Source organism: Aquarana catesbeiana, linkage group LG12 (genome assembly GCF_042186555.1).
Source record: "Aquarana catesbeiana isolate 2022-GZ linkage group LG12, ASM4218655v1, whole genome shotgun sequence".
NCBI classification, from domain to species: domain Eukaryota; kingdom Metazoa; phylum Chordata; class Amphibia; order Anura; family Ranidae; genus Aquarana; species Aquarana catesbeiana.
The window spans coordinates 164,678,232-164,706,214 of record NC_133335.1 but is presented as its reverse complement, the minus strand read 5'-3'; the positions used below and the strand labels follow the sequence as shown (position 1 = coordinate 164,706,214).

The following is a 27,983-nucleotide window of genomic DNA, read 5'->3' as shown; positions in this document are numbered from 1 at the left end:
GCCTGACATTAATGTTGTGTCTTGCAGATAAAATGGATAGATTTAATGATCATGACTTCCTCCCCAACTTCATTGATAAATACAGGGAGCTGCCCTGTCTGTGGTAGGTGAAACACCCTTTTTATAATAATAAAATAAAGAGGAAGGCAGGATCAATTGCTGGGCTTGGTAAAGCCGGTGATTCCCACGGCAACCATTCCCTATTTGAAGTGCAAAATTGGTGGCCTGAGGAGCACATATAATAGGGAGCGCAAAAAGGTCCAGGATTCCATGAGATCAGGAGCAGCAGCAGATGACGTTTATCTCCCCAGGCTCTGGTACTATGACAGACTGCGTTTTTTGTCAGACCAGACTGAAATCAGGCCATCACTCTCAACCCTTCCTTCCACTCTTCCTTCCACCTCAGATGAGGCTTCAGTCCAACCTGGGCCTTCCACCCACGAAGAAGTGGAGGAGCCCAGCTTGAGCCAGGTATAGCATTGTTCAACATATTTCTTGTCAAAAATCAATTATGTTAACTAGATGTTATTACTGATCACTAATTTATGATTTAACAAAGTGGTTTACATATCAATATACAGTAGTAGCCAAAAATGATTGGGACAAGAATGACAAATGCTGGGGTCAGAATGATAGTCTTTTCTATTTGTTAACATTCAATTTGCAACAGTCATGAGCTCAAAATTGTGTGTGATTGATGACCAAAAAACTAAAACTATGTCCCATTTTCATACACAGGAAAGTCTCAGCCAGGAGGAGGGTGTGGAAAGTCTCAGCCAGGAGGAGGCGGGGGAAAGTGGCAGCCAGGAGGTGGCCGTGAAAGGTGGCAGCCAGGAGGTGGCCGTGCCCAGTAGCCTGACCGAATTGCAGGTTCCTCCCCTCCGCTTTCCAACAAAAAAGCCCAGGAACGGGAGTAACATAGAGGAGTCAGCGCTTTCTTTGATTCGGCAGGCTACTGCGGCCCTCCGAACCACCCCCAATCTTCAAGAGGCCTATGCCTGCATGGCAGCCAGCAAAATGCAGGAAACAGAGGTGGGCCAATGCCTCATTTGTGAGGAAGTCATCTATCAGGCCCTAAATAAGGGGGTGATGGGCAAACTCACAAAAAAAGTCACATGTGTGAGTTGGACCATACTCCTCCTCCACCTCCTGCCACAACTCCTACACCACAGCCCCAGCCTGGAAGGAAGCCTGCAAGGAAGTCTTGAGATCTCTGAAGTCCTGGACCGGATTGTGCTCCGTATTAAATGGATTCCTCAGGCTACCAATTTGGCATGTCAAATAATTGATGTCTGCCCTGGGGTACAAAGGCTTCGCCAATTTCAACAGTTTATCCAGCGTTGCCTTCCTCTTTATTTTGTTATGACCCCTAATAAATGTCTATTTTTTTCACAAATCCTTGGCTATGTGTTTTAGTTCAAAAAGGATAGTTTGTTTGTGAGTAGGCAGGTACATTTCAAAAATACAATGTCAAATTAACAAGGGACACAAACACCAACCAATCTCCTTGAGGTTAAAAAAAACAAGAAAATAATGGTGTTGTGGTAACTTGACACACAAAACGACAAAAAATATTATGGAGATCACTAGAAAAAAAACATTAAATAAAAAAAAAATCAGGAGATCTTGATAAAAAAAAAGGAGATCGCTTTAAAAAAAAAATAGAAACATTATTCTGGAGATCTGGCGAAATAAAAAATAAAGATTATTCAGGAGATCACGAGAAATAATAAAGAAATCTGTTTGTGAGAACTCTGTGTGAATATGAGCAGCAAAACAACTTCATGATTCTAGCATTCTAAGGAAGAAGAGAATGCGCTACATTAAAGTGGTTGTAAACCCTCCAATACAACTTTATCTCTCTGTAATCTAGATAGCACAGGCAGCTAATCGCTGCCTGTGAAAGTGTACTTACTGTATTCATTTTCATAGAAATCGTCCTGCAAGTTTGAGTGATGTCAGGCACGATTGCGCACTAGGTATTTTCATTAACGGCACACTACGTGTGCCGTTTCTATCTCCCCTTTAGTATTGACGAGCTTCCTCTCTGAACGGCACAGAGGGAAGTCTTGCGATGCTGCTGTGATCATCTCCTGCTTTTCCCCCTTGTGACGGCGCTACGGCGCATGTGCGAAATTTCCAAAGGGTAAGGGCGGAAGTGACGTCCAGAATAGATTCACTAAAAAGTACAAGTAATGGCGCGGCCAATACCTGGAAGTGGAGATATAATAAAGAGGATAAATAAGGTATTTCCCAGCCTTGTTTTATGCCGATTTAAATGTATTAACATTTGTAATTTGTTATAGTATTTATATGAAGAAAAAATAAGAAAACTCGCCCGGGGTTTACTTCCTCTTTAAAAGATTTAAAAATTTGCAGCGTGACGAATGTGCTATCTCCATTACGGACGCTAGTTTTACCAGACCGAGAGCTTCCATCTCGTATTTGATTCAGAGCATAGGTGGAATTTTGTGTGTAAGAATTGTCTACACATGCTTGGAAGTTACGATAACGGATTTTGTTGTCTGAAAATTTGAGATCCAGATCTCAAACATCTGTTGTCGGAAATTCCGACACAAAATGTCCGATGGAGTCTACACACGGTCGGAACTTCCGACAACGAGCTCCCATTTGTGGTCGGAAATTCTGATCATGTGTATGCGGCATTAGAGAGGAGATTCTGACAGTAGTAGTTTTTGAAGTCCTGGTGGAGATTCAGACAATTGGAGTTCCAGAAGTCCTGGTGGAAATTCTGACAGTTGGAGTACTGGATGTCCTGGTGGAGATTTAGACAATTGGAGTTCTAGAAGCCCTGATGGAGATTATGACAGTTGAAGTTCTAAGAAGTCCAGGTAAAGCGTGCCGCGGATATTTTTTTTCTCTGAAGATACATACAGGCAGTTTCTTGTGTAACCAGTTTAGGAAATATTGTGGCCTTTTGATGTCTAGTGTGTGTGCCAAGTGCAGAAACACAGGGAGCACAGCACTACATATGCAGTCTTCCCCATACTGATGTGTTAAGGCCCGCTATAGATGGAGCAATTTTCTTTCCTGCGGGTTGCAGCAAAGAAATCGCTACAGCCCCCCCCCCTATCAACACAGATAGTGTTGACAGGGAAATCACCCACAGAGCCATTGTGATTCCCCCCCCCCCCCCCCGTCTGGAGAACACATTGACTATTGCTAGCGGCTATAACACCCGCTAGCGATAATCACATGTAAAATCTGGCAGGCTAGTTGTACCCAAGTTGATTGATCGATCAACATTCAGTCTGCATATACAGGGTTCGAATCTAGAACGGTCTATGGCCAGCTTAAATATCTCTGTGGCCCCCCACCACACACACATGGGACAACAGCCTGCTTCTGTGTACTGAGGGTTGGATGTGTTAAGGATGTCAACTTTACTCTATTAGCTCAGTGTTTCATCATGGGGGGAGGCTCTCTATAAATAAGCAGACCTTAATTGTAGTGGGGGGTCTGCTTTAAAATAGAAGTGTAGGTATTTTTTAAAATTTTTGGACAGAGTAAGGGAGGGTTTTTTTTTGGCATCTGTGTCTCATTGGAGAGATTTCCCTTCACTTCCTGTCAGATCCTCTTAGGAAATGTAAAGGAAATACCACCAAAGTGAGGGAATCCCTGGTTGTCACCAAACCTAGTGTCCCCATTGGAAGATATACCCTCTATTCCTGTTCTGGTGACAACTCAGAATTTGGAATTTTCTTTCACTTTTGATGATAATGGTCACCATGTCAAACAGAGAGGTGTCCATGGTAGATTGCTTTTCACCTTTTGAAAGCCTGCAGCACAACCACATACAATACATGTGCTTGCACAGCAGTTGTGGCACAACCCTAGTCAGGGCTCATTTACACTTGCTTTGGCTTCAACACACAATAAAGCGCCTACCGCTTCAACATGCTTTTATGATGTTTTTTTTGATGCTTCAGGGGTGCTTTAATGAAGCTTTGGTGATGCTTCCGTGATGCTCTTTTGAAGCTTGGCAGATGCCCTGTGTGTGTGTGTGTGTGTGTGTGTATATATCTCATACCTGCAATTTCTTCAAAACAAAGTGTAGCGCTTGGTGGCTACTAATAACCAACATCCACCATGTCACCCTGCTGCCAGACCTCCATCTATCACTTCTGAGACAATGAACAGTCATTTGCGTTGTTTTGTTTTATTCATTGGGGAATATAACTTGCTTGGGGGAAAGGAAATATAGGATGCCCATAGAACAATTTCTTTGCCATCATATTTAAGAATTAGAACGAAAGGTTGAGCTGTGAAGTACTGATGTACACATAATATCTACAGGCACTTCCCCTGCATAACACCATGCAGACTATTTCTCCTCCTCTGCGTATCTCCTGCAGACTGTTGCTCTCAGGACTTTCACCCTCCTGCACAAACTTCCACTGTAGATCATAATTCTTCCTGTCACATCATCCTCTTTTGACAAAAGAGACCACTCTGAACAGTCTCAGTTGCTGGCTAGAATTGGTTGCACTGTTACTAGGCCAGAGGTGTGCAGTACCTCTCCCCGGTGGCCTAGTAATTTAGTAACATGTTCTGATTGGTGGACTACTGCTCCCAGCTAGTCCGGCCTGCAAATCCTGCGCCCTCAGGCTGCAGCGACTTGACACTCTCCCCACAGTCTCTCCTCGGGCCTCACACCCAGCTCCCCTGGCATGCCTCATCCAGAACTCCACTGTGGTCCACTCATCGAACTTCTTCTGCCCCGAGTCCATGATGGAGAACTTTAACCGGACATACATTCTGGCAGCTTCTCCAGCCCCTCTGTTGCAGAACACTTCATACATGACCGTGTAGAGATGAAGCTCCCTCACAGCTCTCCCGGGCTCCTCCGCTAGGCCTCGCACCCCACCCAGATAGGGATGGGACCCATGCTGCTACCTAGTACTCCATTCTCCACGTCTCCCGGCCGACAACTCCTCCCCAGTGTGCTGTTACCCCAGCTTATATGGGAGGCCTGCCCCCTGCCAATTCCAGTTGGGGATTGGTCAGAGCTCCTCACATGAGCTGCCTGCCACTCCAGTCCTAGGCTCTGCCCCTCTTCCAGATCATTCTTCCTGGAAGCAGAGGAGGTGCCTCAGAACTAAAGCACAGGTGGTCACACCCACTGCTGCACTAACCACTCCCTGGCCCTCAGATCAAAACAAGCAGACCTAGCCTGAAGCATAGGCCTGCCCAAATTTACCTGCACTGACAGTTTCCCTTACAAAATCCTCACTCTAGCACCTACCTATGGTAGAGGGTGCTACAAAAGCAAAACTAATGCTGAATTAAAGGGGTTGTAAAGGTAATTTTTTTTTTTTTTTAAATAACAAACATGTTATACTTACCTTCACTGTGCAGCTCGTTTTGCACAGAGTGGCCCCGAACCTGGTCTTCTGAGGTCCCTCGGCGTCTGTTTCAGTTCCTCCCTGCAAGGACTCACCACCTTAATGCGAGCTCCCTCGCATGGTGGTTAGTTCTTGCGGGGCGCTCCCGTGATACAGCCAGCGGCTATAGCCGCTCACTGTATCACTCGGCCCCGCCCCCGGCGTGCCGCGTCATTGGATGTGATTGACAGCAGCGCGAGCCAATGGCTGCGCTGCTTTCAATCCATCCACTGTAGCCAATCAGCGGCCAGGCTGAGCGGCGAAATCGATGTCGGGAGCGAGCGCGGGACTTTCGAGGGTTCAGGTAAGTAAAACGGGGGGGCTGGGGGCGGCGGTATTGTCGGAAGTTTTTTCACCTTAACGCATAGAATGCATTATGGTGAAAAAAACTTTTACCTTTACAACCCCTTTAAAGCCTCTCAAAAGCTGCAAAAGATGCTTTGAAGCACCACTAAAGCTACATGGGGTATGATTTTTGAAACGAAGCCGAAGCAAAGCAAAGCAAAAGCAGGGTGTAAACAGGAATGTAAGCTAACCATTTTATTAGGTGACAGGGGCTTTGACTAGCGTTCAGAGAGCTTTAACAAAGCCTGGCCGAAACGATGTTTTGAAGCAAGTCTAAACTAGCTCTCACTTGAAAAAGTGGTAATGCCCGCTGAACACGACAGCAGGTATCATTTTTGCTGTGGCATGTGTATCAACCCCTGCAGCCACCATGTTAGCATAAGGTAGGTGTTTAGGGGGCAGTAAAACTGCTGCTCAACTGTCTATGTTTACCAGCTGTTTTGAGATGTTCCCAGAGGAACTGAGGGGAAACCTTCCAATGGGGACACTAGTTCTCGTGACAACCAGTTATTCCCTTACTGTTTTGGCTGTGGGACAGGAAGGGAAATCTCCCCAATAGGGAACAGATTGCATACAAAATCTGAGAGTGTTTATAAAAACTAAAAACTCAATGATTCTATCCAAAATGAAAAAGTAGCCTTTAGTTCTACTTTAAATCAGAGTTCCGCTTAAAAAATAAAATAAATAAAAGTCAGCAGCTACAAATACTGCAGCTGCTGACTTTTAATAATCGGATACTTACCTGTCCCAGGGTCCAGCGATGCGGGGGATCGAAGCCCCGCTTGTCTCCCCCTCCGCTCGGCGGCGCCAGCATTTTAACTGTGGGCACCTGCACCCACTGCGCATGCGCGAGCCACGCCATGCGCCGTACTGGCCGCGCAATCATCTGGGACCTGTCATGTGTCCCAGATGATTGCTTAGAGGGAGGGGGGAGAGGTGATCTCCTTATCTCCCTTCCTGCACCGAGGGAAGTGACGTCAGGAGCCCAGGCGCTGAAAGAGGCAGATTTCGAGGGACCACAGGCATTATAAGGTAAGTAAAAAAAAAAATTTTTTTTCCAAATTTTTTTTTTTTTCATGGACATTCATGAATTTTTTTTTTTTTTAGGGTGGAACTCCACTTTAAGTTCGCCTTCCCTACTGACTCAGAAAAATGTCAGAACTAACAAAATATCACTGAAATCTAATGAATTTCACTAGAATTCAAGGAAACTGTATATCTCCAGCAATTACAACTTTTCATTCCCCTCAGATGTATTCAGAGCTCTGTCCTCATATATAATAAACGTGCCTGCCCCATGAGGAGAGCGCTCCCTCATATAAAGTATATCTGTCTGTATATTCGTTTTATAATACTGCCCCTAGCGGTGTCCACTGTCATCTACACGAAGTGTCCCCCACATTACACCTATACCGCCTCCACAAATATGGCGGCCGCTCCCAGCCTCCGCCACCACCAACATGGAGGACCTTCTGCAGACGGAAGTGAGGGTGACCTTTGGGCGGAAGTGAAGCTTGTTGACATCTGCTGCTGAAGCTGCCAGGAAGGGTGGAGAGGGATCCATTTCATTACCGGTATTATTGTCTGCACGATTTATCAGAAGAATGATCCCGAACGAGGAGGCCTCGGGCCGGAAGAAGGAGATAGAAGGGAAGCTGAAGCAGGTTGTGTGTCATGTTTATCCCTGAGGGAGAAGGGGGAGGGCTGGAGGAAGCCTGTGGACAGGGCGGTGTACCAGGCAAACATGGTTGGAATATTTCTCCTGGAATGAATACATGTCATTAGTAAATCCTGAGTGCTGCTATAGCTGGACTCTCCTTCTGAATTGTCTGAATGTCATGCTGATCCCAGGGCTTCTTTACTGTCTGACCTGAAATCAGTCTACAGATTTGGAGCACAGACAAGGAATGATCTGGGATGTGTTTGGACCCAGGATCTAACCCCACATGTGAGATCCTACCGGGAAGCCGTTACCTGTATGGGCCAATCATCTACGGCAGGGGTAGGCAACCTGGGGCCCTCCAGCTGTTGTGGAACTACATTTCCCATGAGGCATTGCAAGGCTGGCGGTTACAATTACTCCCAGAGGCATTATGGGACTTGTAGTTCTGCACCAGCTGAAGGGCCCCAGGTTGCATACCCCTGATCTCTGGTCATGGTATTCCCTGCCCCGTTGCTGCATTTATTTTTTAAATTATAAAAAATACATAAAAATTGTGACGTCCATGTATAGATCAAACACGTGAAAAACATCCTCAAAAGATGACCAAAGAGGGTAGTATTTGATATATGTCACTTCCTGTCAGCTAGAATGCAGGTGGAGCGCAAACCGGCGATTCCTATACAATACATGCTGATCCTTGTCTTCTTTGATGTAAGTGCAATACAACCTTCTTTTTTAACCACTTCAATACCGGGCACTTTCCCTCCTTCCTGCCCAGGACAATTTTCAGCTTTCAGCGCTGTGTGATTTTGAATGACAATTGCGCAGTCATACAACACTGTACCCAAACTATATTTTTAAAATTTTCTTCCCACAAATAGAGCTTTCTTTTGGTGGTATTTGATCATCACTGGGGTTTTTATTTGTTGCTAAACAAACTAAAAAAGACCGAAACGTTTGAAAAAAAGTTTTCTTTTTTTCTGTTATAAAATGTTGTTTTCTCCTTCACTGACGGGGACTGATGAGGCGGCACTGATATGTAGAATTGATGGGCAGTGATAGGCTACACTGATATGCTGCACTGATGGGCACCGATAGGCTACACTGATATGTGGCACTGATGGGCACTAATGGTGGCACTGATAGGAGGCACTGGTTAGGCAGCACTGATGAGGAGCTACTGACAGGCATTACTGATTGACAGCTAAAGGGCACTGACAGGCATTATTGATGGGGCACTGATTGGCACTTTGGGCACTGACAGGCGTTACTGATGGGCACAGACTGGCAGCTGATGGGCACTGATTGACAGCTGATGGGCACCTCTCATGGGGGCTGCGCTGATAATCAGTGTGCTGATTATTAGGGCGTACACCCCCCCCCCCCCCGGCAGGGAGAGCCGGTGCCTTGCCGAGAAAGTTTCCCCGGCGGATAAGGACCCCCCTCTACTGCGCAGGCGCAGCGCTTGCGCAGTACGAACGACTAAGGAGCCGCCGAAAATAGCCGAACATGAAAAACGTCTTCAATCAGCTGTACACGGTGCCTGCGCCCTGGGTCCAGGTTCAAGCCCCATTATCCAAGTGGACCTAGAGGGAGAATAAAAAAGTGCCGAGCGAAGCAAGGCCGTGCCTGAAGCGTGGCGAGCGGCCCTCTTGCAGGCACTGTGTACAGCTGATTTACAACTATTCGGCTTCGGCTATTTCCTCCGGCTCCTACTGCGCAGGTGCAGCACCTCCGCAGTAGAAGGGGGTCCTTATCCGCCGAGAGGAACTTTCTCAGCAGAACACCGGCTTTCCTTGTCAAATGCCTCTGTTAAGTTGCACTGTGCCTCAGTGTTAAGATTGCTCCTCAGAGAGCATTCGAAAAGTGGTGAAGAGGCTTTGCATTGTCTCTTCACCGCCTGCTTTAACCTTCTAATCCCCGAAGTAGTGTGCACACAGTTGCAGTGCACTTGCAAAGCAGCCCTATTCATTTAAATGGGTCATGTTCAACAGGGGGTATATTTCCTGTGTACTCCCCTCGCCCCTGCCTCTGCAGCTGAAAAGGGAGCACTTTGAAGGGGAGTCTGCAAAAATGTGGCTCACCCATGGGTATTTTACCATCGCCCACCCTCCATCCCAAACGCAAGTGTGAATGAGCCCTAAAAGATAATAGTTGACACTTCAGTTAATAATGTTCTAGTTTTTGGGGTCAGCATTGACAGCTTTCATGTTACTTTAAAGGGCGGCAGGCGATACAATATGTCTATAAGGTTGGTGACCACGGATTTATTTTTTCTATCAGGAGGAAGAAATGTTGACATTCATCAAAGAGAGTCTAGATAAGAGTGATCAGCTAACCAATAACATGGTGAGTATGAGACAAGGAATGGGAGGTGGTTCATAGTGAATGATATGGGCTTTGCTATAGCCTCTTGTGTCTATCTTCCAGGTGTCCATCCTTTCTTCCTTTGAGAGCCGATTAATGAAATTGGAGAATTCTATCATCCCAGTACACAAGCAGACAGAGACACTGCAGCGCCTACAGGAAAATGTGGAGCGTACCCTTTCCTGTCTGGACCACGTCATTAGCTACTACCATGTAGCCACGGAGACTGAGAGGGTTATCCGAGAGGGGTAAGAAAGAAAGGAATGGGGTTTCTTGAATGTGCAGTGCATTTTTATTCAATACACATGATGAAAAACAGATGGTAAGCACGGGGAATATTTGCATTTAAAAATTATTTATTATTTATTCAGGAACTTGAACACATACCCATACTGACTAGTATTTATTTTGGAGTGTTGGCACTAATTTCAGTATATTTTTTCAGCTTATCTACAATTTTTTACTGCATTTTTTTCAGCGTATTTGCACACATTCCCCTATAATTTATTTTATTGACTTTTGCATTTTTTATTTTGGAGATCCTGCACAAATCTCAGCACATTTTTTCAGTGGATTTGCACATCTTTCCAGTGCATTTTTTCTATGGAGTTACACACATTTTTCCTATAACTTATTCATTTTAGCGACTTTGCATTTTTATATATACCCTATTACATTTGGCTTTAAGCACGATTTTTATAGATCCACATTGATTGAACGGTTTATTAGAGCGCATCAATTTATATTGTGTATATATATATTCTAATTTCTATGGGATTCTGATCACTGTTTAATTGATAGCAGCTTAATTTCGTATTGTTCAATCAAACACCTTACGAATATTCACATATTCAGTTTTTTTTTATATATTTATTTTTCACGTCTATTCACTTATTTAGATTTACATCCATCTAGTTTCATACATCACGGTGTGTCCATTATAGCGCTTGGTTTTTGTTTATTATTAAGCATTGTGTACATACATATCATAGTCCTTATTAATTCATAATTACATATTTATAGGGTTTTGGCACCTAATTGGAAATATTAGAAGATTCTTGTGTTCTTCTTAACATGACTGTCGCTAATTTAATAAAAAAAATGCTCTGCCTGCAAAGAATTTAAAGCATACCATGAGTATTGGATACCTAGTGGTCCCCCTCTATGCGCAGTGGTTCCACGCCCTGGTTCCTATGTCATACTGTAGTGAGATATAGAACAGTGGAAGGTGCCACATGGCACATTTGGAAACCAGGCATCTAACTCGCTGAAGATTCCTGAGCAAGCTTAAAACTGAGTTCCACCCAAAAATTGAACTTCTGCTTTAAGTACTTGTGACCCCCTGACATGCCACATTTGGCATGTTGTTTTTTTTTGGGGGGTGGGGTGGGTACCTAGTTTTCACAGGTACCCAGCTCCCACTTCCTCTCCTGGCACCGCGGTGTCGAGCGGAAGTTGACCTCTACCCCCCCCCCTGCAATCTTCTGGGACACGTCACAGGTCCCATAACATTGCCCCACCATTCCATTCACAACGTGCAGCGTGGCTCGCCCACACTTGCATTGCTGGCGCCGCAGAGAGGAGGGGGCGAGGAACGAGGCTTCGGGCAGCCGCATAGCTGTATAGTGGGACAGGTGAGTGTCTGTTTATTAAAAGTCTGCAGCTACGCTTTTTGTATTACAAGTGATCCCAGCTGCGGATCTGCCCGCTTCCCAGTGGTTCCTGGACTTACAGTGGGGACGGAAAGTATTAAGACCCCCTTAAATTTTTCACTCTTTGTTATATTGCAGCCATTTGCTAAAATCATTTAAGTAAATTTTTTTTCATCATTAATGTACACACAGCACCCCATATTGACAGAATAACACAGAATTGTTGACATTTTTGCAGATTCATTAAAAAAAAAAAAAAAAACTGAAATATCACATGGTCCTAAGTATTCAGACCCTTTTGCTCAGTATTTAGTAGAAGCACCCTTTTGATCTAATACAGCCAAGAGTCTTTTTGGGAAAGATGCAACAAGTTTTAACACCTGGATTTGGGGATCCTCTGCCTTTCCTCCTTGCAGATCCTCTCCAGTTCTGTCAGGTTGGATGGTAAATGTTGGTGGACAGCCATTTTTAGGTCTCTTCAGAGATGCTCAATTGGATTTAAGTCAGGGCTCTGGCTGGGCCATTCAAGAACAGTCACAGAGTTGTTGTGAAGCCACTCCTTCGTTATTTTAGCTGTGTGCTTAGGGTCATTGTCTTGTTGGAAGGTAAACCTTCGGCCCAGTCTGAGGTCCTGAGCACTCTGGAGAAGGTTTTCGTCCAGGATATCCCTGTACTTGGCCGCATTAATTTTTCCCTCGATTGCAACCAGTCGTCCTGTCCCTGCAGCTGAAAAACACCCCCGCAGCATGATGCTGCCAGCACCATGCTTCACAGTTGGAACTGTATTAGACAGGTGATCTACAGGTGATCTACAACTTTCTCCCATCTCCCGACTGCATCTGTGGAGCTCAGCCACAGTGATCTTTGGGTTCTTCTTTTCCTCTCTCACCAAGGCTCTTCTCCCCCGATAGCTCAGTTTGGCCGGACGGCCAACTCTAGGAAGGGTTCTGGTCGTCCCAAACGTCTTCCATTTAAGGATTATGGAGGCCACTGTGCTCTTATGAACCTTAAGTGCAGCAGAAATTTTTTTGTAACCTTGGCCAGATCTGTGCTTTGCCACAATTCTGTCTCTGAGCTCTTCAGGCAGTTCCTTTGACCTCATGGTTCTCATTTGCTCTGACATGCACTGTGAGCTGTAAGGTCTTATATAGACAGGTGTGTGGCTTTCCTAATCAAGTCCAATCAGTATAATCAAACACAGCTGGACTCAAATGAAGGTGTAGAACCATCTCAAGGATGATCAGAAGAAGTGGACAGCACCTGAGTTAAATATATGAGTGTCACAGCAAAGGGTCTGAATACTTAGGACCATGTGATATTTCAGTTTTTCTTTTTAATAAATCTGCAAAAATGTCAACAATTCTGTTTTTCTGTTAATATGGGGTGCTGTGTGTACATTAATGAGGAAAAAAATGAACTTAAATGATTTTAGCAAATGGCTGTAATATAACAAAGAGTGAAAAATGTAAGTGGGTCTGAGTACTTTACGTCCCCACTATACGTCTGGTTCTCCAGCCATGTACACATGTCCTCCTTTTTTTTTTTTTCGTAGCGCAAAAGATAATTTTTTTATTTTTTTTGATCTTTTGCTTTTTGGGTAGGGGAGACATTTGGGGTCTTTTAGACCCCAGATCTCTCCATAAAGAGGACCTGTCATGCTGTATTATTATCACTAGGGATGCTTACATCCTTGCGATAGCAATAAAAGTAATCAATTTTTTTTATAAAGGGACAGTGTAAAAATTGAAAGATATACAATAAAATAAATAATACAATTTTGATTTTATTTTTAAAGCGCTCCCGTCCCTGCATCCTCGCGAGCAGTAGTGAACGCACCGATATTGTTTTTTCAGGGCCCATACAATACCGATATTTCGGCCACCTCTCCTGCCGATAGCCAATACTTTTTGCCGATAGCTTGTAAATTTAAAAAAAAAAAAAAAAATGTTATACTGTCATTTTACAATTTTTTTCTTTTTTTTTTAATCGCTGTGAGAGGTACTCTTTATGGAGAGATCATGGGTATATAAGACCCCAAACCCCTCCTCTGCACTTCAAAGTATTCAAAACGTTAAGATCGGCGTTTTTGAATACTTTATTTTGTAAAACTGGCGCCTTTAAGATGCCAGTAGTCATGACATTGCTTCCGGATTACCTGATCCGAGTCTTCGGCCAGCCGGCGGACGTGCCGGCTGGTTGCTCGGGCCTCCCAGTGGGACAGGAGAGTCCGGCCGAGCGGCGGAAGGCGGTGGGAGGGAACGTCCCCTTCTACTGCTTGTAATAACAGCCGAGTGGCTGCTGATCCGCATCGGTGGTTATTACAATAAAGCCGACCGTCCGCTCTAAAGAACGGTACCAGTTTTTTGAATGATACTTCCAAAAAAAGTGAATATCGGCCGCACCGATAATCAGTTGATCCCTAGTTTGCACCACTCATATGAGGTATCGAATGTCTGAGCGAGAGCAATAATTCTAGCACTAGACCTCCTCTATAACTCTAAACTGGTAACCTGTAGAAATTTTTAAAACTTCACCTATGGAGATGTTTAAGTACCGTAGTTTTGTGCCATTCCACGAACGGGTGCAAGTTTAAAGCATGACATGTTAGGCAATTATTTACTCAGCGTAACATCATATTTCATATTATACAAAAAAATTGGGGTTTTTATTATGATTTTTTTTTTTTTTTGCGAAAAAATTGTGTTTGAAAATTCACTGTGCAAGAACCACAGCAGAAAGAGAGAACTCTTATGCCCCGTACACACGATAGGATTTTCCGACAGAAAATGTTTGATAGGAGCTTGTTGTCGGAAATTCCGACCGTGTGTAGGCTCCATCGGACATTTTCCATCAGAATTTCCATCACACAAAATTTGAGAGCTGGTTCTCAAATTTTCCAATAACAAAATCTGTTGTCGGAAATTCTGATTGTGTGTACACAATTCCGACACACAAAGTTCCACACATGCTTGGAATCAAGCAGAAGAGCAGCACTGGCTATTGAACTTCATTTTTCTTGGCTCGTCGTACGTGTTCTACGTCACCGCGTTCTTGAAGTTTGGAATTTCCGACCAACTTTGTGTGACCGTTTGAGCCAACATCCGTCGGAAAAAAAACATGGATTTTGTTGTCGGAAAAACCCTATTGTGTGTACAGAGCATACTAGTGTTCTCCATCTGTGCCTTGACGCCAATATTGGCAGCTAGACACTTCGCATCACCGGTCATCCTAGGAAGATGGAGAAGATCTACTAAGCACCCCCTCACCAGAACTAAGTGGGTTAGACCGTCATGCCCACCAGCAGGGGGCCCATTCTCTCTGGTGAGTAAGGGCACAAAAGGGGTGTGTGCAACACTTCACAGCATGAGGTTTCTCGGAGCACTTCAGCACTTTGTTTACTCTACCCCTTCACGCTGACGTAACGCATATATGTGGCCTTCTACTTCAAGTAGTTGTACCAGGATTACCCTGGTATTGTTTTTTTTTTAGCAAAGATGGTTGACTTTCTTGTAATAACAACCGATGCGCCCCCAAAGCCTTCCGTGGCTCGCCCGGCTCACCCGTCCCACCGAGAGGCCCTAGTGACCAGCTGGCACGTTCGCCGGCTGGCTGGAGACCCCAACAAAGCCGGAATCTAGTAACCTGGAAGCAATGTTATGACATCACTTCCGATTTACTGGAGCCGTAAAGGCATCAGATTAAAAAAAAAATGTCTATTCAAAACAGCAACACTTGGCATTTTGAATGCTTTTAAGTGCAAAGGAGGGATTTGGGGCCTTTATTGACCCCAGATCTCTCCAAAAGAATGCCTGACACTTGACTGTTGCTGTCACAAGGGATGTTTACATTCCTTGTGACAGCAATAAAAGTGATCAAAAATACAAAAAAATAAAAAATAAAATAAAATAAATACGATTTAAAAAAAAAAAAAGTGCCTATCCCTCAATGCTCGTGCGCAAAAGTGAACGCATACAAAAGTCGCGCCCGCAAATACAAACAGTGTTCAAACAACACATGTGAGGTATCGCCATGATAGTTAGCGTGAGAGCAATAATTCTAGCACTGGACCTCCTTTGTAACTCTAAACTGGTAACTGTTACAATTTTTTAAAGCTTCGCCTATGGAAATTTAGGTATTGAAAAAATGGATTCTGGACAGCCGCACTCCAATAAAAGCCTTTATTGTAACGAATGGTCAACGTCCATGTGACAATAGAAACAGGACAAACAACTGACACGTTTCACAACATCATTGTTGCTTAGTCATAACAAAATGACCACATATTGTTTGACAAATATATACCAGATTCAAACATGTCACATGATGCATTCAATGATTTTAACCACTAGGCGTCCGCGCTATAGCCGAAAGACGGCTACAGCGCGGACTTCAATTGCCGGGAGGGCGTCCCTGGACGTCCTCCTGTTTACTTCCGCATTGCGCGCTCCCGCGGGCGCGCATCGCGGAAGTTTTGTGCTGGCCGTGTCCCTCGGACACAGCCAGTCACAGATCACCGTAAACGGCCAATGACAGCGGCCGTTTACAGTGCGATCGGCGGTGCCAATGAGAGAGGATCTCATATGTAAACATATGAGATCATCTCTCATCGCCGGCTCTCCCTCCTCACACAGAGACAGCGTGTGAGGAGGGAGAACGGAACCGCTGCGGCGGTAAGTGTAAAAGAAAAAAAAAAAAGGTGTCCCGCTGTTAACGGTCCCTGCCATCTGCCCTGCTATCTGCCCTGCCATCTGCCCCTGCCATCTGCCCTGCCCTGCCATCTGCCCCTGCCATCTGCCCTGCCATCTGCCCCTGCCATCTGCCCCTGCCATCTGCCCTGCCCTGCCATCTGCCCCTGCCATCTGCCCTGCCCTGCCATCTGCCCCTGCCATCTGCCCTGCCATCTGCCCTGCCCTGCCATCTGCCCCTGCCATCTGTCCCCAGTGCCATCTGTCCCCGGTGCCATCTGTCCCCACTGCCACGTATAAGTGCCATCTGTCATCAGTGCCATCTGTCATCAGTGCCACATAGTGCCATCTGTCATCAGTGCCATCTGTCAGTGTCACGTGCCATCTGTCATCAGTGCCACCTGTCATCAGTGTCATCAGTGCCACGTATTAGTGCCATCTGTCATCAGGGCCACGTATTAGTGCCATGTATTAGTGCCATCTTTCATCAGTGCCACGTGTCATCAGTGCCACATATCAGTGCCATTTGTCATCAGCGCCACATGTCATCAGTGCCACATATTAGTGCCATCTGTCAGTGCCACGTATTAGTGCCATCTGTCAGTGCCACGTATAAGTGCCATCTGTCATCAGTGCCACATAGTGCCATCTGTCATCAGTGCCATCTGTCATCAGTGCCACATAGTGCCATCTGTCATCAGTGCCATCTGTCATCAGTGCCATCTGTCAGTGTCACGTGCCATCTGTCATCAGTGCCACGTATCAGTGCCATCTGTCATCAGTGTCATCAGTGCCACGTATTAGTGCCATCTGTCATCAGGGCCACGTATTAGTGCCATGTATTAGTGCCATCTTTCATCAGTGCCACGTGTCATCAGTGCCACATATCAGTGCCATTTGTCATCAGCGCCACATATTAGTGCCATCTGTCAGTGCCACGTATTAGTGCCATCTGTCAGTGCCACGTATTAGTGCCATCTGTCAGTGCCACGTATTAGTGCCATCTGTCATTAGTGCCATCTGTCATCAGTGCCATCTGTCATCAGTGCCACATCAGTGTCAGTGCCAGGTATCAGTGCCATCTGTCATCAGTGCCACGTATCAGTGCCACGTATCAGTGCCATTTGTCATCAGTGCCACGTCAGTGTCACGTGTCATTGTCCTGGTTCTCCAGGGCCTTCAAAAGTGTAATAGGTAGTCAACAAATTAGATGTGTAATTTATGCTCCTAGAACACCTGATGGCGCTCCCTGCATGTTGGGGCTCTCTATGTGGCCAGGCTGCGAAAAAGTCCCACACATGTGGTATCGTAATACTCAGGAGGAGTAGCAGAATGTATTTTGGGGCGTCATTTGTGGTATATACATGGCATGTGAGAGAAATAACCATTACAATGACAATTTTGTGGGGGGGGAAAAAAAAAAAAAAAAAAATCTTCATTTTGCAAAGAATTGTGGGAAAAAATGACAACATCAAAAACCTCACCATGCATCTTACTAAATACCTTGGATTGTCTACTTTCAAAAAAGGGGTCATTTGGGGGGTATTTGTACTTTCCTGACTTGTTCGGGTCGCAAGAAATGAGATAGGCCGTCAGTACATCAGGTGTGATCAATTTTTTATGATTTGCACCATAACTTGTAGACTCTCTAACTTTCACAAAGACCAAATAATATCCACTAATTTGGGTTATTTTTACCAAAGATATGTAGCAGTATAAATTGTGGCCAAGATTTATGAAGCAAAATTACAAATTTGCAAAATTTTATCACAGAAACTAAGAAAAATGCGTTTTTTTTCAAAATTTGCGGTCTTTTTTCATTTATAGCGCAAAAAATAAAAAACCCAGAGGTGATCAAATACCACCAAAAGAAAGCTCTATTTGTATGAAAAAAAGGACAAAAAATTCATTTGGGTACAGTATTACATGACTGAGTAATTGTCATTCAAAGTGTGAGAGCGCTGAAAGCTGAAAATTGGTCTGGTCACGAGGGGGGTTTAAGTGCCCAGTTGTCAAGTGGTTAAATTGCCAACACATGTGGCCAAAAAAGAGGGGGTGGAGGAGGAAGAGATAAAAAAAAAAAAACAAACAAAAAACAAAAATATGATAATAAAGAGATAGTAAACCATCACCATGTATAATATGGGGGAAATGCATGAAAACATGAAATAGTAACAATAAAAATTAGATACGTTTATAAACAAAAGTACATGTGCAAATTGTTGCAAAGCAACCTTTTAATAGTAAAACTGTGTTTGTTTATAAATAATGTCTAAAAGTCTACCAAAACATGTTGGAACGTACCATGTTTATATGTAGGAACTTCAGTTCACAGGGTGCCACTAAAACAGGGGTAGGCAACCTTTTGAGCACAGTGTGCCGAAAAATGTTTTGAGCGTGCCAATATTATAACAAATAAATGTCAACTTCACACTCTCGATCACAAAAATGATTTTTTTATAAAGTAAATGCTGTAAACTACTTTAGTAGTGAGAAATTAACATTCTACAGTCTCACACCTCAGATCCGCCCAAATTCCGGCAACTCCACACTTCAGATCAGCCCCACTTCGTGCACCTTCACACCTCAGATCACTGTCCCCCCCTGCAAATCTGCCCCACCACTGTAACCCCCTGCACATCTGCCCCACCACTGCAACCCCCTGCACATCTGCCCCACCACTGCAACCCCCTGCACATCTGCCCCACCACTGCAACCCCCTGCACATCTGCCCCACCACTGCAACCCCCTGCACATCTGCCCCACCACTGCAACCCCCTGCACATCTGCCCCACCACTGCAACCCCCTGCACATCTGCCCCACCACTGCAACCCCCTGCACATCTGCCCCACCACTGCAACCCCCTGCACATCTGCCCCACCACTGCATCCCCCTGCACATCTGCCCCACCACTGTAACCCCCCTGCACATCTGCCCAACCACTGTAACCCCCTGCACATTGCCCCACCACTGTAACCCCCTGCACATCTGCCCCACCACTGTAACCCCCTGCACATCTGCCCCACCACTGTAACCCCCTGCACATCTGCCCAAACCACTGTAACCCCCTGCTCTTCTGTCCCACCACTGCCCCCCTCTGCTCTTCTGCCCCACCACTGCCCCCCTCTGGTCTTCTGCCCCACCACTGCACCCCTCTGCTCTTCTGTCCCACCACTGCACCCCCTTGCTCTTCTGTCCCACCACTGCACCCCCTTGCTCTTCTGTCCCACCACTGCACCCCCCTGCTCTTCTGTCCCACCACTGTAACCCCCTGCTCTTCTGTCCCACCACTGCAACCCCCTGCTCTTCTGTCCCACCACTGTAACCCCCTGCTCTTCTGTCCCACCACTGTAACCCCCTGCTCTTCTGTCCCACCACTGTAACCCCCTGCTCTTCTGTCCCACCACTGTAACCCCCTGCTCTTCTGTCCCACCACTGTAACCCCCTGCTCTTCTGTCCCACCACTGTAACCCCCTGCTCTTCTGTCCCACCACTGTAACCCCCTGCTCTTCTGTCCCACCACTGTAACCCCCTGCTCTTCTGTCCCACCACTGTAACCCCCTGCTCTTCTGTCCCACCACTGTAACCCCCTGCTCTTCTGTCCCACCACTGTAACCCCCTGCTCTTCTGTCCCACCACTGTAACCCCCTGCTCTTCTGTCCCACCACTGTAACCCCCTGCTCTTCTGTCCCACCACTGTAACCCCCTGCTCTTCTGTCCCACCACTGTAACCCCCTGCTCATCTGCCCCACCAATGTTCCCCCTTTCTCATCTGCCCCACCACTGTACCCCCATGCTCTTCTGTTTCACCGCTGAACCATCTTCTTATCTGTCCTAACATTGAATTTATCTGCTCATCTGCCCCACCACTGTAACCCCCTTTCTCATCTGCCCCACCACTGTAACCCCCTTTCTCATCTGCCCCACCACTGTACCTCCTACACATCCCACCACTGTACCCCCTGCTCTTTTGCACCACCACTGTAACCCCCTGCTCATGTGTTCCACCGATGTACCTCCTTTCTCCTCTGCACCCCTCTGCACATCTGCCCCATCTCTGTACCCCACTGATCATCTGTCCCACCAATGTACCTCCTTTCTCCTCTGCCCCAACACTGAAACCCCCCCCCCCCCGCTCATCTGTCCCACCACTGGCACACAGTTTTGTACGTCTTGAACAAGGCCTATGAGTGTACAGACAGGGTCTGCCCACAAAAACAGATGCATCCAAACAAAAAGTTGTTCAGTATTTTCTTAAGGAGCTATAACTTGAACAGAAAGACCTGTCCACTGCCAGCATGATGTAGAGAAGGACTCTTTGCTCTCTGTGTGAAAGCAGTGGTCTCTGCAGAGGTCCAAAACACACCTTGCTTGGTCATACCTAAAGCCCTGCAGTCGGCAAAGCTTGTGCTCCTTGCTAATTGGAGAGCTCTTTTTTTTTTTTTTCTTTTTCAATAAAATATCCAACAAAACAATGCAAGACAAAACTGCAGCGACGTTTCATAACAGGTTAAATGCCATACAAGAAGAGGACATACATGGAATACAAAGTGCAAGAACACCAAAAGTGTCTTTGAATATGAAGAGGTCCAGCAAATGAAAATAATAAACCTAGGGGCGGGGACAATATCCTAAGTATTGGTTATAAGCTACGTTGGTCATTGGGATGAAAGCACCCCTAGAGGCTGACGTGAGCAGAGACGTCTCCAAGCTCCAGTACTGTCGGTTACCAGTCATAGTACCCAATTTTTTGGGGGAGGAGAAGAGAGAGTCAAGAGAACGGGAGAAATAGAGGAGTACAGAAAAGGGTGTAGAGGGAGAGGAGAGAAAAAGAAAAAGGAGGGTAATGTCATGCTGGGGTGTGCATGGAGAAGATAGGGGGCGAAAGAGTTCAGTTCCCAGAACAGGTTTCTAGAAGGGCCCTGCCCCCATCAGAATAGATAAACATGTTCCAGTAGAACCACATTTTTATATATTGCCCCCCGCCCTCGTTCTGGGCAGTGAGTACCAAAGCTTCCAACTTGTTGATGTCCTCAACCCTGTTGAGCCACAATGGGATGAAAGGGGGGGTGGTTTGGATCCTGCCATCATAAAGCGATGGGAGCTCTGGTTATGATTTAGTAGGGGGTGTGTTGGCCCTCTGCAGTGAGACCACTGCTTCATTGGAGAGCAAGAGTCCTTCTCTTCAGTATTCTGGCAGTGGGCAGGTTTTTCTTCTCAGGCTGTGGCTGCTTTGGAAAGAAAATGAACTGTAAGGTATTATGCACACCTCTGCAGCCTGTAAAACACTATGAGAGGCTAAAAGCTGCTGGGGCCAGATGGTGCACCAAGTGGTACTGACATTTAGGGCAGTATGCACCCAGGGTAAATGCCTGGAAGGCAAGCAGTCCGTGTTCTAGGCATTCATCCATGGCCTCATACTGCCCTAAACATTAGTACCACTCGGTGCACTGCACCATTCAGCCGCATCAGCTTTGAGCCTATCATAGAGTTTAGAGGGCTGCTAGCAGTGGGACTGGGCAGTGTGCCTGTGCTTTCCCCTGCACCAAAAAGCTGGGATCTCATACAGCAGGGCTAAACAACAAGACATTGACCTTTTTGTTTGATGCACCTGGAATGTATTTAGCTGACTACAGGGTCGAACAAATGGGCAAAATATCGGGCACTATCAGCCAGTTCACTAGAAACTAGCCGAAATTCGGACTGTGTGTATGACAGCCACTTAGTCAGAAGCCAGCCTTCTGTCAATGGGACATGACCAAAAAAGGTCTGCCAATTGGCATCTGATCATACTGGTGTGTTGTGGCAGGGGGTTGTCCCCCTGTCAGAACACAATAGATCAGCGATGAGAGTGCTGTACTAACATCGAATTGTTACAGGATCTCCTCTCAAGCTCTTCAGTTTTTTTCATTCAGCTCCCGCTGGGTTGAACAAAAAAAAAACTGATAGTGTATACCAGGTTTGACCTGAGAGTTCAATTGGGTTTTAACTGTGTTTGATCATTTTCTTTTCAGATCATTCTGTTAACATGCCAAAATTTTGCAGGCATGTGGCATTGGTTATTTGGCCACTGCAAGCCTCTGTTTTTAATAATCTCCACCTGGATTTGCTCTATATTCTGCTCTCTCCAACAGATAGCTTTTAAAATCTCAACGGCCATGCGTTATTTTTTCTGAACTGACTTTTACATACAAAGTACCCCCTGAGAAATTTCTAAGTGGTTTCCTTGAATGACAAGCTTTGCCATATTCAGTTCAGTTTGTGTTGCTGACCTTTTACATATTTAATATACAGTAGCCCTTGGTTTAATGTGTTGTATGATGGAAGATAATTACTCTTATTCTTAAAGTGGAATTAAACCCTTCTACCCTTTACAGCCAAGGAGGCTGCCTTCCTAGCCTCAATTTGATCTGCACTTGCCATGGTGTTGCAATGGACTATTTTTATGATTTTTAAAGTGCATGTATAGCCACTCTATCAGAGACGTAACAGGAAGTTAGAGGAAAGCTTTAGAAGCGAGGATTTTCACCATAATGGGGGTTTTGGGTTCTAGATAATAGATTCACCTTCACCTCTTGCTCTGATGAGGGCTGTAAAGGTTTGAATTCACCATCATTTTCAGTCTCAATGGCCATGGTGACCAGGATGAATCTCAAAGGCAGTAAAAAACTTAACAGGGTTTGGCTATGTATGCACCTTAAATCTGTCGGTAATTTAAAGAAGTGTAACTCTCAATTTTGTGGTAGGTTCTTAATTTTATTTGTTTTATGTATGGAAATCACTTTTCATTCTTTATATCTTTTAGACCATCGGGACGACTAGAAGAATACCTAAGCTGCATTGCTAAGATTCAGAAAGCAGTGGAGTATTTTCAGGATAACAATCCCGACAGCCCTGAATTAAACAGAGTGGTACGTTACCATTCATACGCTTGCTAAGAAACAATTAATTTGTTTAGAAAATAAAAATTCAGAGCGTAAATTAACTAGACATGCTAATGGAGATAATAAATCAATCTTGTACTGTTATACTGAATTTTTTCAGAGGTTTTTGCTCCTAATTCAAAGGTTATGTTCTCTATCTTATAACAAAGGTAATTCTTGGACATTTTCTATAGTCATCACCCTTATTTTGCAGAAGTCGCTGTTTGAAAGAGGAAAGGAATCCTTGGATGCTGAGTTTCGTAACCTCCTTCAGAGGCACAGCAAACCAGTCCCTCCTATTCTCATCTTGGACCTCATTGGTACAGATGAAGAGATAGAAGGACAAGAGGAGGGAATTCTAGAGCATCTTCCAGAAGGAATCTTACAAGACATCATACGCATCTCTCAATGGTTGATAGAGTATGGCAGAAACCAAGGTGAGTGCATATCGCTGAGGTTCTATAAATAGTACAAGATTATTTTACAATAGACCATAGTTCTTTTCTCAATGTGTATTTTATATATAGTGCATCCAGAAAGTATTCACAGTGCTGCACTTTTTCCACGTTTTGTTTGTTATAGCCTTATTCCAAAATGGATTAAATTCATTTATTTTCCTCAAAATTCTACAAACAATACCCCATAATGACAACGTGAAAGAAGTTTGTTTGAAATCTGTGCAAATTTTATTAAAAATAAAAAACGAAAAAAAAAATCACATGTACATGAGTATGATGCTACAAGCTTGGCACACCTATATTTTGGGCAGTTTCTCACATTCTTCTTTGCAGGACCTCTCAAGCTTCATCAGGTTGGATGGGGAGCGTCGGTGCACAGCCATTTTTAGATCTATCCAGAAATGTTCAACCGGGTTCAAGTCTGGGCTCTGGCTGGAACAATAAAGGACATTCACATATTTGTCCCTTAGCCACTCCTTTGTTATCTTGGTGAAGATGAACCTTCACCCCAGTCTGAGGTCCAGAGCCCTGTGGAGCAGGTATTCATCAAGGATGTCTCTGTACATTGCTGCATTCATCTATCTCTTGATCCTGACTAGTCTCCCAGTTCCTGCCACTGAAAATCATCCTCACAGCATGATGCTGCCACCACCATGCTTTACTGTAGAGATGGTATTGGCCAGGTGATGAGTGGTGCCTGGTTTCCTCCAGACATAACACTTGCCATTCAGGCTAAAGAGTTCAATCTTTGTTTCATCAGACCAGAGAATTTAGTTCCTCCTGGTCTGACAGTCCATAAGGTGCCTTCTGGCAAACTCCAGGCAGGCTGCCATGTGTCTTTACTGAGGAGTGGCTTCCTTGTGGCCACCCTACCATACAGGCCTGATTGGTGGAGTGCTGCAGAGATGGTTGTTCTTCTGGAAGGTTCTCCTTTCTCCACAGAGAAACGCTGGAGCTCTGTCAGAGTGACCATCGGGTTCTTGGTCACCTCCCTGACTAAGGCCCTTCTCCCCCGATCGATCAGTTGACTGGGCGACCCACTCTAGGAAGAGTCCTGGTGGTTCCAAACTTCTTACATTTACAGATGATAGAGGCCATTGTGCTCATTGGGACCTTCAATGCTGCAGAAATTTTTCTGTAGCCTTCCCCAGATCTGTGCCTTGATACAATCCTGTCTCAGAGGTCTACAGACAAGTCCTTGGACTTCATGGCTTGGTTTGTGCTCTGACATCACTGTTAACTGTGGGACCTTATATATATCGGGGCTGCGACATTATGGCGGACATATCAGACATTTTCTACACATTTTGGGGACCATTATCATTTATACAGCAATCAGTGCTATACAAATTCACCGATTCCTGTGTAAATGACACTGGCAGTGAAGGGGTTAACCACTAGATGGCAGCGTAGGGGTTAAGTGTGTCCTGGGGAGTGTTTCTAACTGGGGGGAGGGGCTGCGTGTGGCACGTCACTGATCTCTGCTTCCGATCACAGGGAGCAGAGATCAGTGACACTGTCACTAGGCAGAACGGGGAGATGCTTGTTTACATTAGCATCTCCCCGTTCCTTCTCTCCGTGAGATGATCGCAGGTATCCCCGCAGACATCTAGTCCGCGGGACCCGCAACCCGACTCACGGAGCTTGGCGCACGCGCGCCCGCAGGCCGCCTCTTAGGGCTGGGGAAAAAATTGATTTAAATCTTGAGTCGAGTTGAGAGGTCAAATCAATTAAAAATTTAAGCAAATCGATTTTTTTTTTTTTAGATTTTTTTTTTTTTTAGATTTTTTTTTTTTTTTAGATTTTTTTTTTTTTTTTTTTTTTTTTTTTTTAGATTTTTTTTTTTTTCACCGCGCCGGTCCTGAGGAGCTGCGGGCAGGAGTTTTTAGGCGAGGCCGCGGCTTCGGCCTAGTCCGCTAGGCCGGACGCCGCGGACTAAGCTGAAGTCGCGGCCTCGCCTAAAAACTCCTGCCCGCAGCTCCTGAGGACCGGCACGGTGTCCAGAAAAATAAAAAACTCGATTCGAATCGTGAATCGAGTTTTTTTTTTTTTTTTTCTAAATCGCAGATTTTTTTTTTTTTTGACAAAATCGCCCAGCCCTACCGCCTCTTAAAGGGCAACGTACGGGTACGTGATTCTGCCTGTACGTGTCTTTCTGCCGCAGTATATCTGCGTGAGGCGGTCGGCAAGCGGTTAATAAGTGCTGGTTTTTTTTACTATAAAAAGGGGAAAAAAGACCACAGATTTTCAAAAAAACTGTTTCCCCCTATTTTGTGTTAAAATATAAATGCCAGAATAGTACCACCCCCATTCCAAAAAAGTTGGGACACTGTGTAAAATCTACATAAAAATATAATGCAATGATTAGCAAGTCTCATAAACCAATATTTTTTTCACAATAGAAAATATATAAAATGTTTAAACTGAGAAAATGCACCATTTTAAGAAAATAAGGTGATTTTGAAATTAATGGCAGCAGTAAGTCTCAACGTTGGCACAGGGCCACACTCTGTAAACTGTGGAGACCAGTTGCTAGAGTTTTGGGGGGAGTACCTAAAACCTGGCTATATCTTTCAACATTGATGGTGCTTTTCCAGATGTGCAAGCTGCCCATTCAATACTCACTAATGTACCCCTATACCACTAGAGATGCAGACTTTTGAACTGAGCGCTGTTAAGCTGGAATGTCTCTCTCCTCTTTAGTCCGGAGGATGTGGCACCCATGGTTGCCAAAAATGTAATTTCAATTTGTCAGACCACAGAACAGTTTTCCACTTTGCAACAGACCATATTAATGAGCTTTGGCTGAGAGAAGATGGTGGTGTCTTTGGATCATGTTCAGATATGGCTTCTTTATGATAGAGCTTTACTTTGCATTTTTGGATGGCATGGCAAATTGTGTTTACAGACAGTGATTTTTTTTTTTTTAAAGTATTACTGTGCTCATCACAGAGTCATGCCTGTTTTTAATGCAATGCTGTCTGAGGGCCTGAAGATCATGGTCATCCAGTATTGTGTTTTGGTCTTGTCCCTTGCTCACAGAGTTTTCTTCAGATTCTCTGAATCTTTCAATGATATTATATACTGTCAATGATGATATATTTAAAGTCTTTGCAATATTACATTGCAGATTATTCTGAATTTGTTGAACAATTTTTAGATGCAGCATTTCACAGATTTGGTGAACCTCTTCCCATCTTTACTTCTGAGACACTCTGACTCTCTAAGATGCCCATTTTATACTCAGTCATGCTACTGACCTGTTGCCAATTAACCGAATTAGCTGCAAAATGTTCTTCCAGCTCTTCCTTGTTAGTACCACTTACCTTGCCAGCTTTGTGTTGTCCTGTTAAAACTTTTTAAAGATGTGTTGCTGCCATCTATTTCAAAATGATCTTATTTTTTTCTTAAAATAGTGCATTTTCTTAGTTTAAACATTTGAAATACCCCAAAACGCATCTAAGATGAGTGCGCTGTCTCTTAAAATCATTAGTGTCTTATGTGCAATCAAATAAGTTATCGTAATAAACATAATTTATGAATAATTATAAAACCTATATCAAATTCTTCAAATTATAAATTAACATATAATGCAATTTAAAATAGAATTCGAACAACTTAGAGTATGTGCCATAAACAAATTGCAACATTCAATAGAGTTTATCAAATTGAAAGTGCCATAGCAAACAATGAGAAGTCCTAAATATGTAATCTACTCCAAAGTTGATGTGGTGACGGATTCAGCCAAAATGTTCCTATGGTTTGCCCTACCACCGATATGCACACTCCTTATGGAGTGATCAGATCTCAAATTATAGGAGATTGGTCTGGCGCAGATGTATGAAAAGGACAATTAACAGCAGCTTGGAATTAATCCAGCCAAATGTCTCAAACCCCTCTCAAAGAGCTTGAGTGGACCACCTCCACAATCATCTGACCAGTAATGCTTAGAGAAAGTAAACCGAATACTCCACGGCCCAGTATCAAAAATGACATGAGTTTTATTTTAAGCAAATATACTCACAAGAGTAGACAACAATCTCTCAGCTCAAAACATGGCGCCACTGGCTGGCATCGAGCATGTGCGATGATGCCACAGGCAGTTAAAAAAACTGAATGAATCAGCAGCTGCAGCTGCTGATCCATTTATTCTGTGCCTATTCATAAGCTCTACTTACTTCCCCTGTTGTAAGGGGAGGGACCAGCACTGTAAATAGTACCTTGTGATCGCTATGATGACCAATCACAGTGATAACACAGTGCCCAGCCCCCTTGGCTCAACTGGGTATGGTGTCTCAGTGCTTCGAACTGTTTAATGACAGCTCGGAACACAGCACTCAACTGGTGGATCGGCGGTTTGATGGCTGCTTATCCAGTGCACTGGTTAAATAAAGGGCTATTGATCCCCCATTGATAGACCTACTATGGTAAGTCAGTGGTTACCTTGCCGAATGTCTTGTGACAGTTATATGTTCTCTCAAAGT

General features: G+C 44.7%; 1 protein-coding gene across 11 annotated transcripts in view; it reads left to right on the top strand.

Annotated features, from left to right (window-relative positions):
• The first annotated feature begins 7,222 nt into the window (after positions 1-7,222).
• Positions 7,223-27,983, top strand: part of EXOC7 (exocyst complex component 7) — a 94,771-nt gene continuing 74,010 nt past the window's right edge. For 6 of the 11 annotated variants that reach the window (XM_073606152.1, XM_073606148.1, XM_073606150.1 and 3 more), the window contains exons 1-5: positions 7,224-7,414; positions 9,697-9,762; positions 9,844-10,028; positions 22,924-23,029; positions 23,256-23,478. In XM_073606152.1, coding sequence (XP_073462253.1) covers positions 7,355-7,414; positions 9,697-9,762; positions 9,844-10,028; positions 22,924-23,029; positions 23,256-23,478 — 640 coding nt within the window. In that variant the 5' untranslated portion in view covers positions 7,224-7,354. Of the gene's footprint in view, positions 7,415-9,696; positions 9,763-9,843; positions 10,029-22,923; positions 23,030-23,255; positions 23,479-27,983 lie in introns of all 11 variants that reach the window. The other 5 variants (XM_073606146.1, XM_073606154.1, XM_073606147.1 and 2 more) reach the window with 1 other exon arrangement.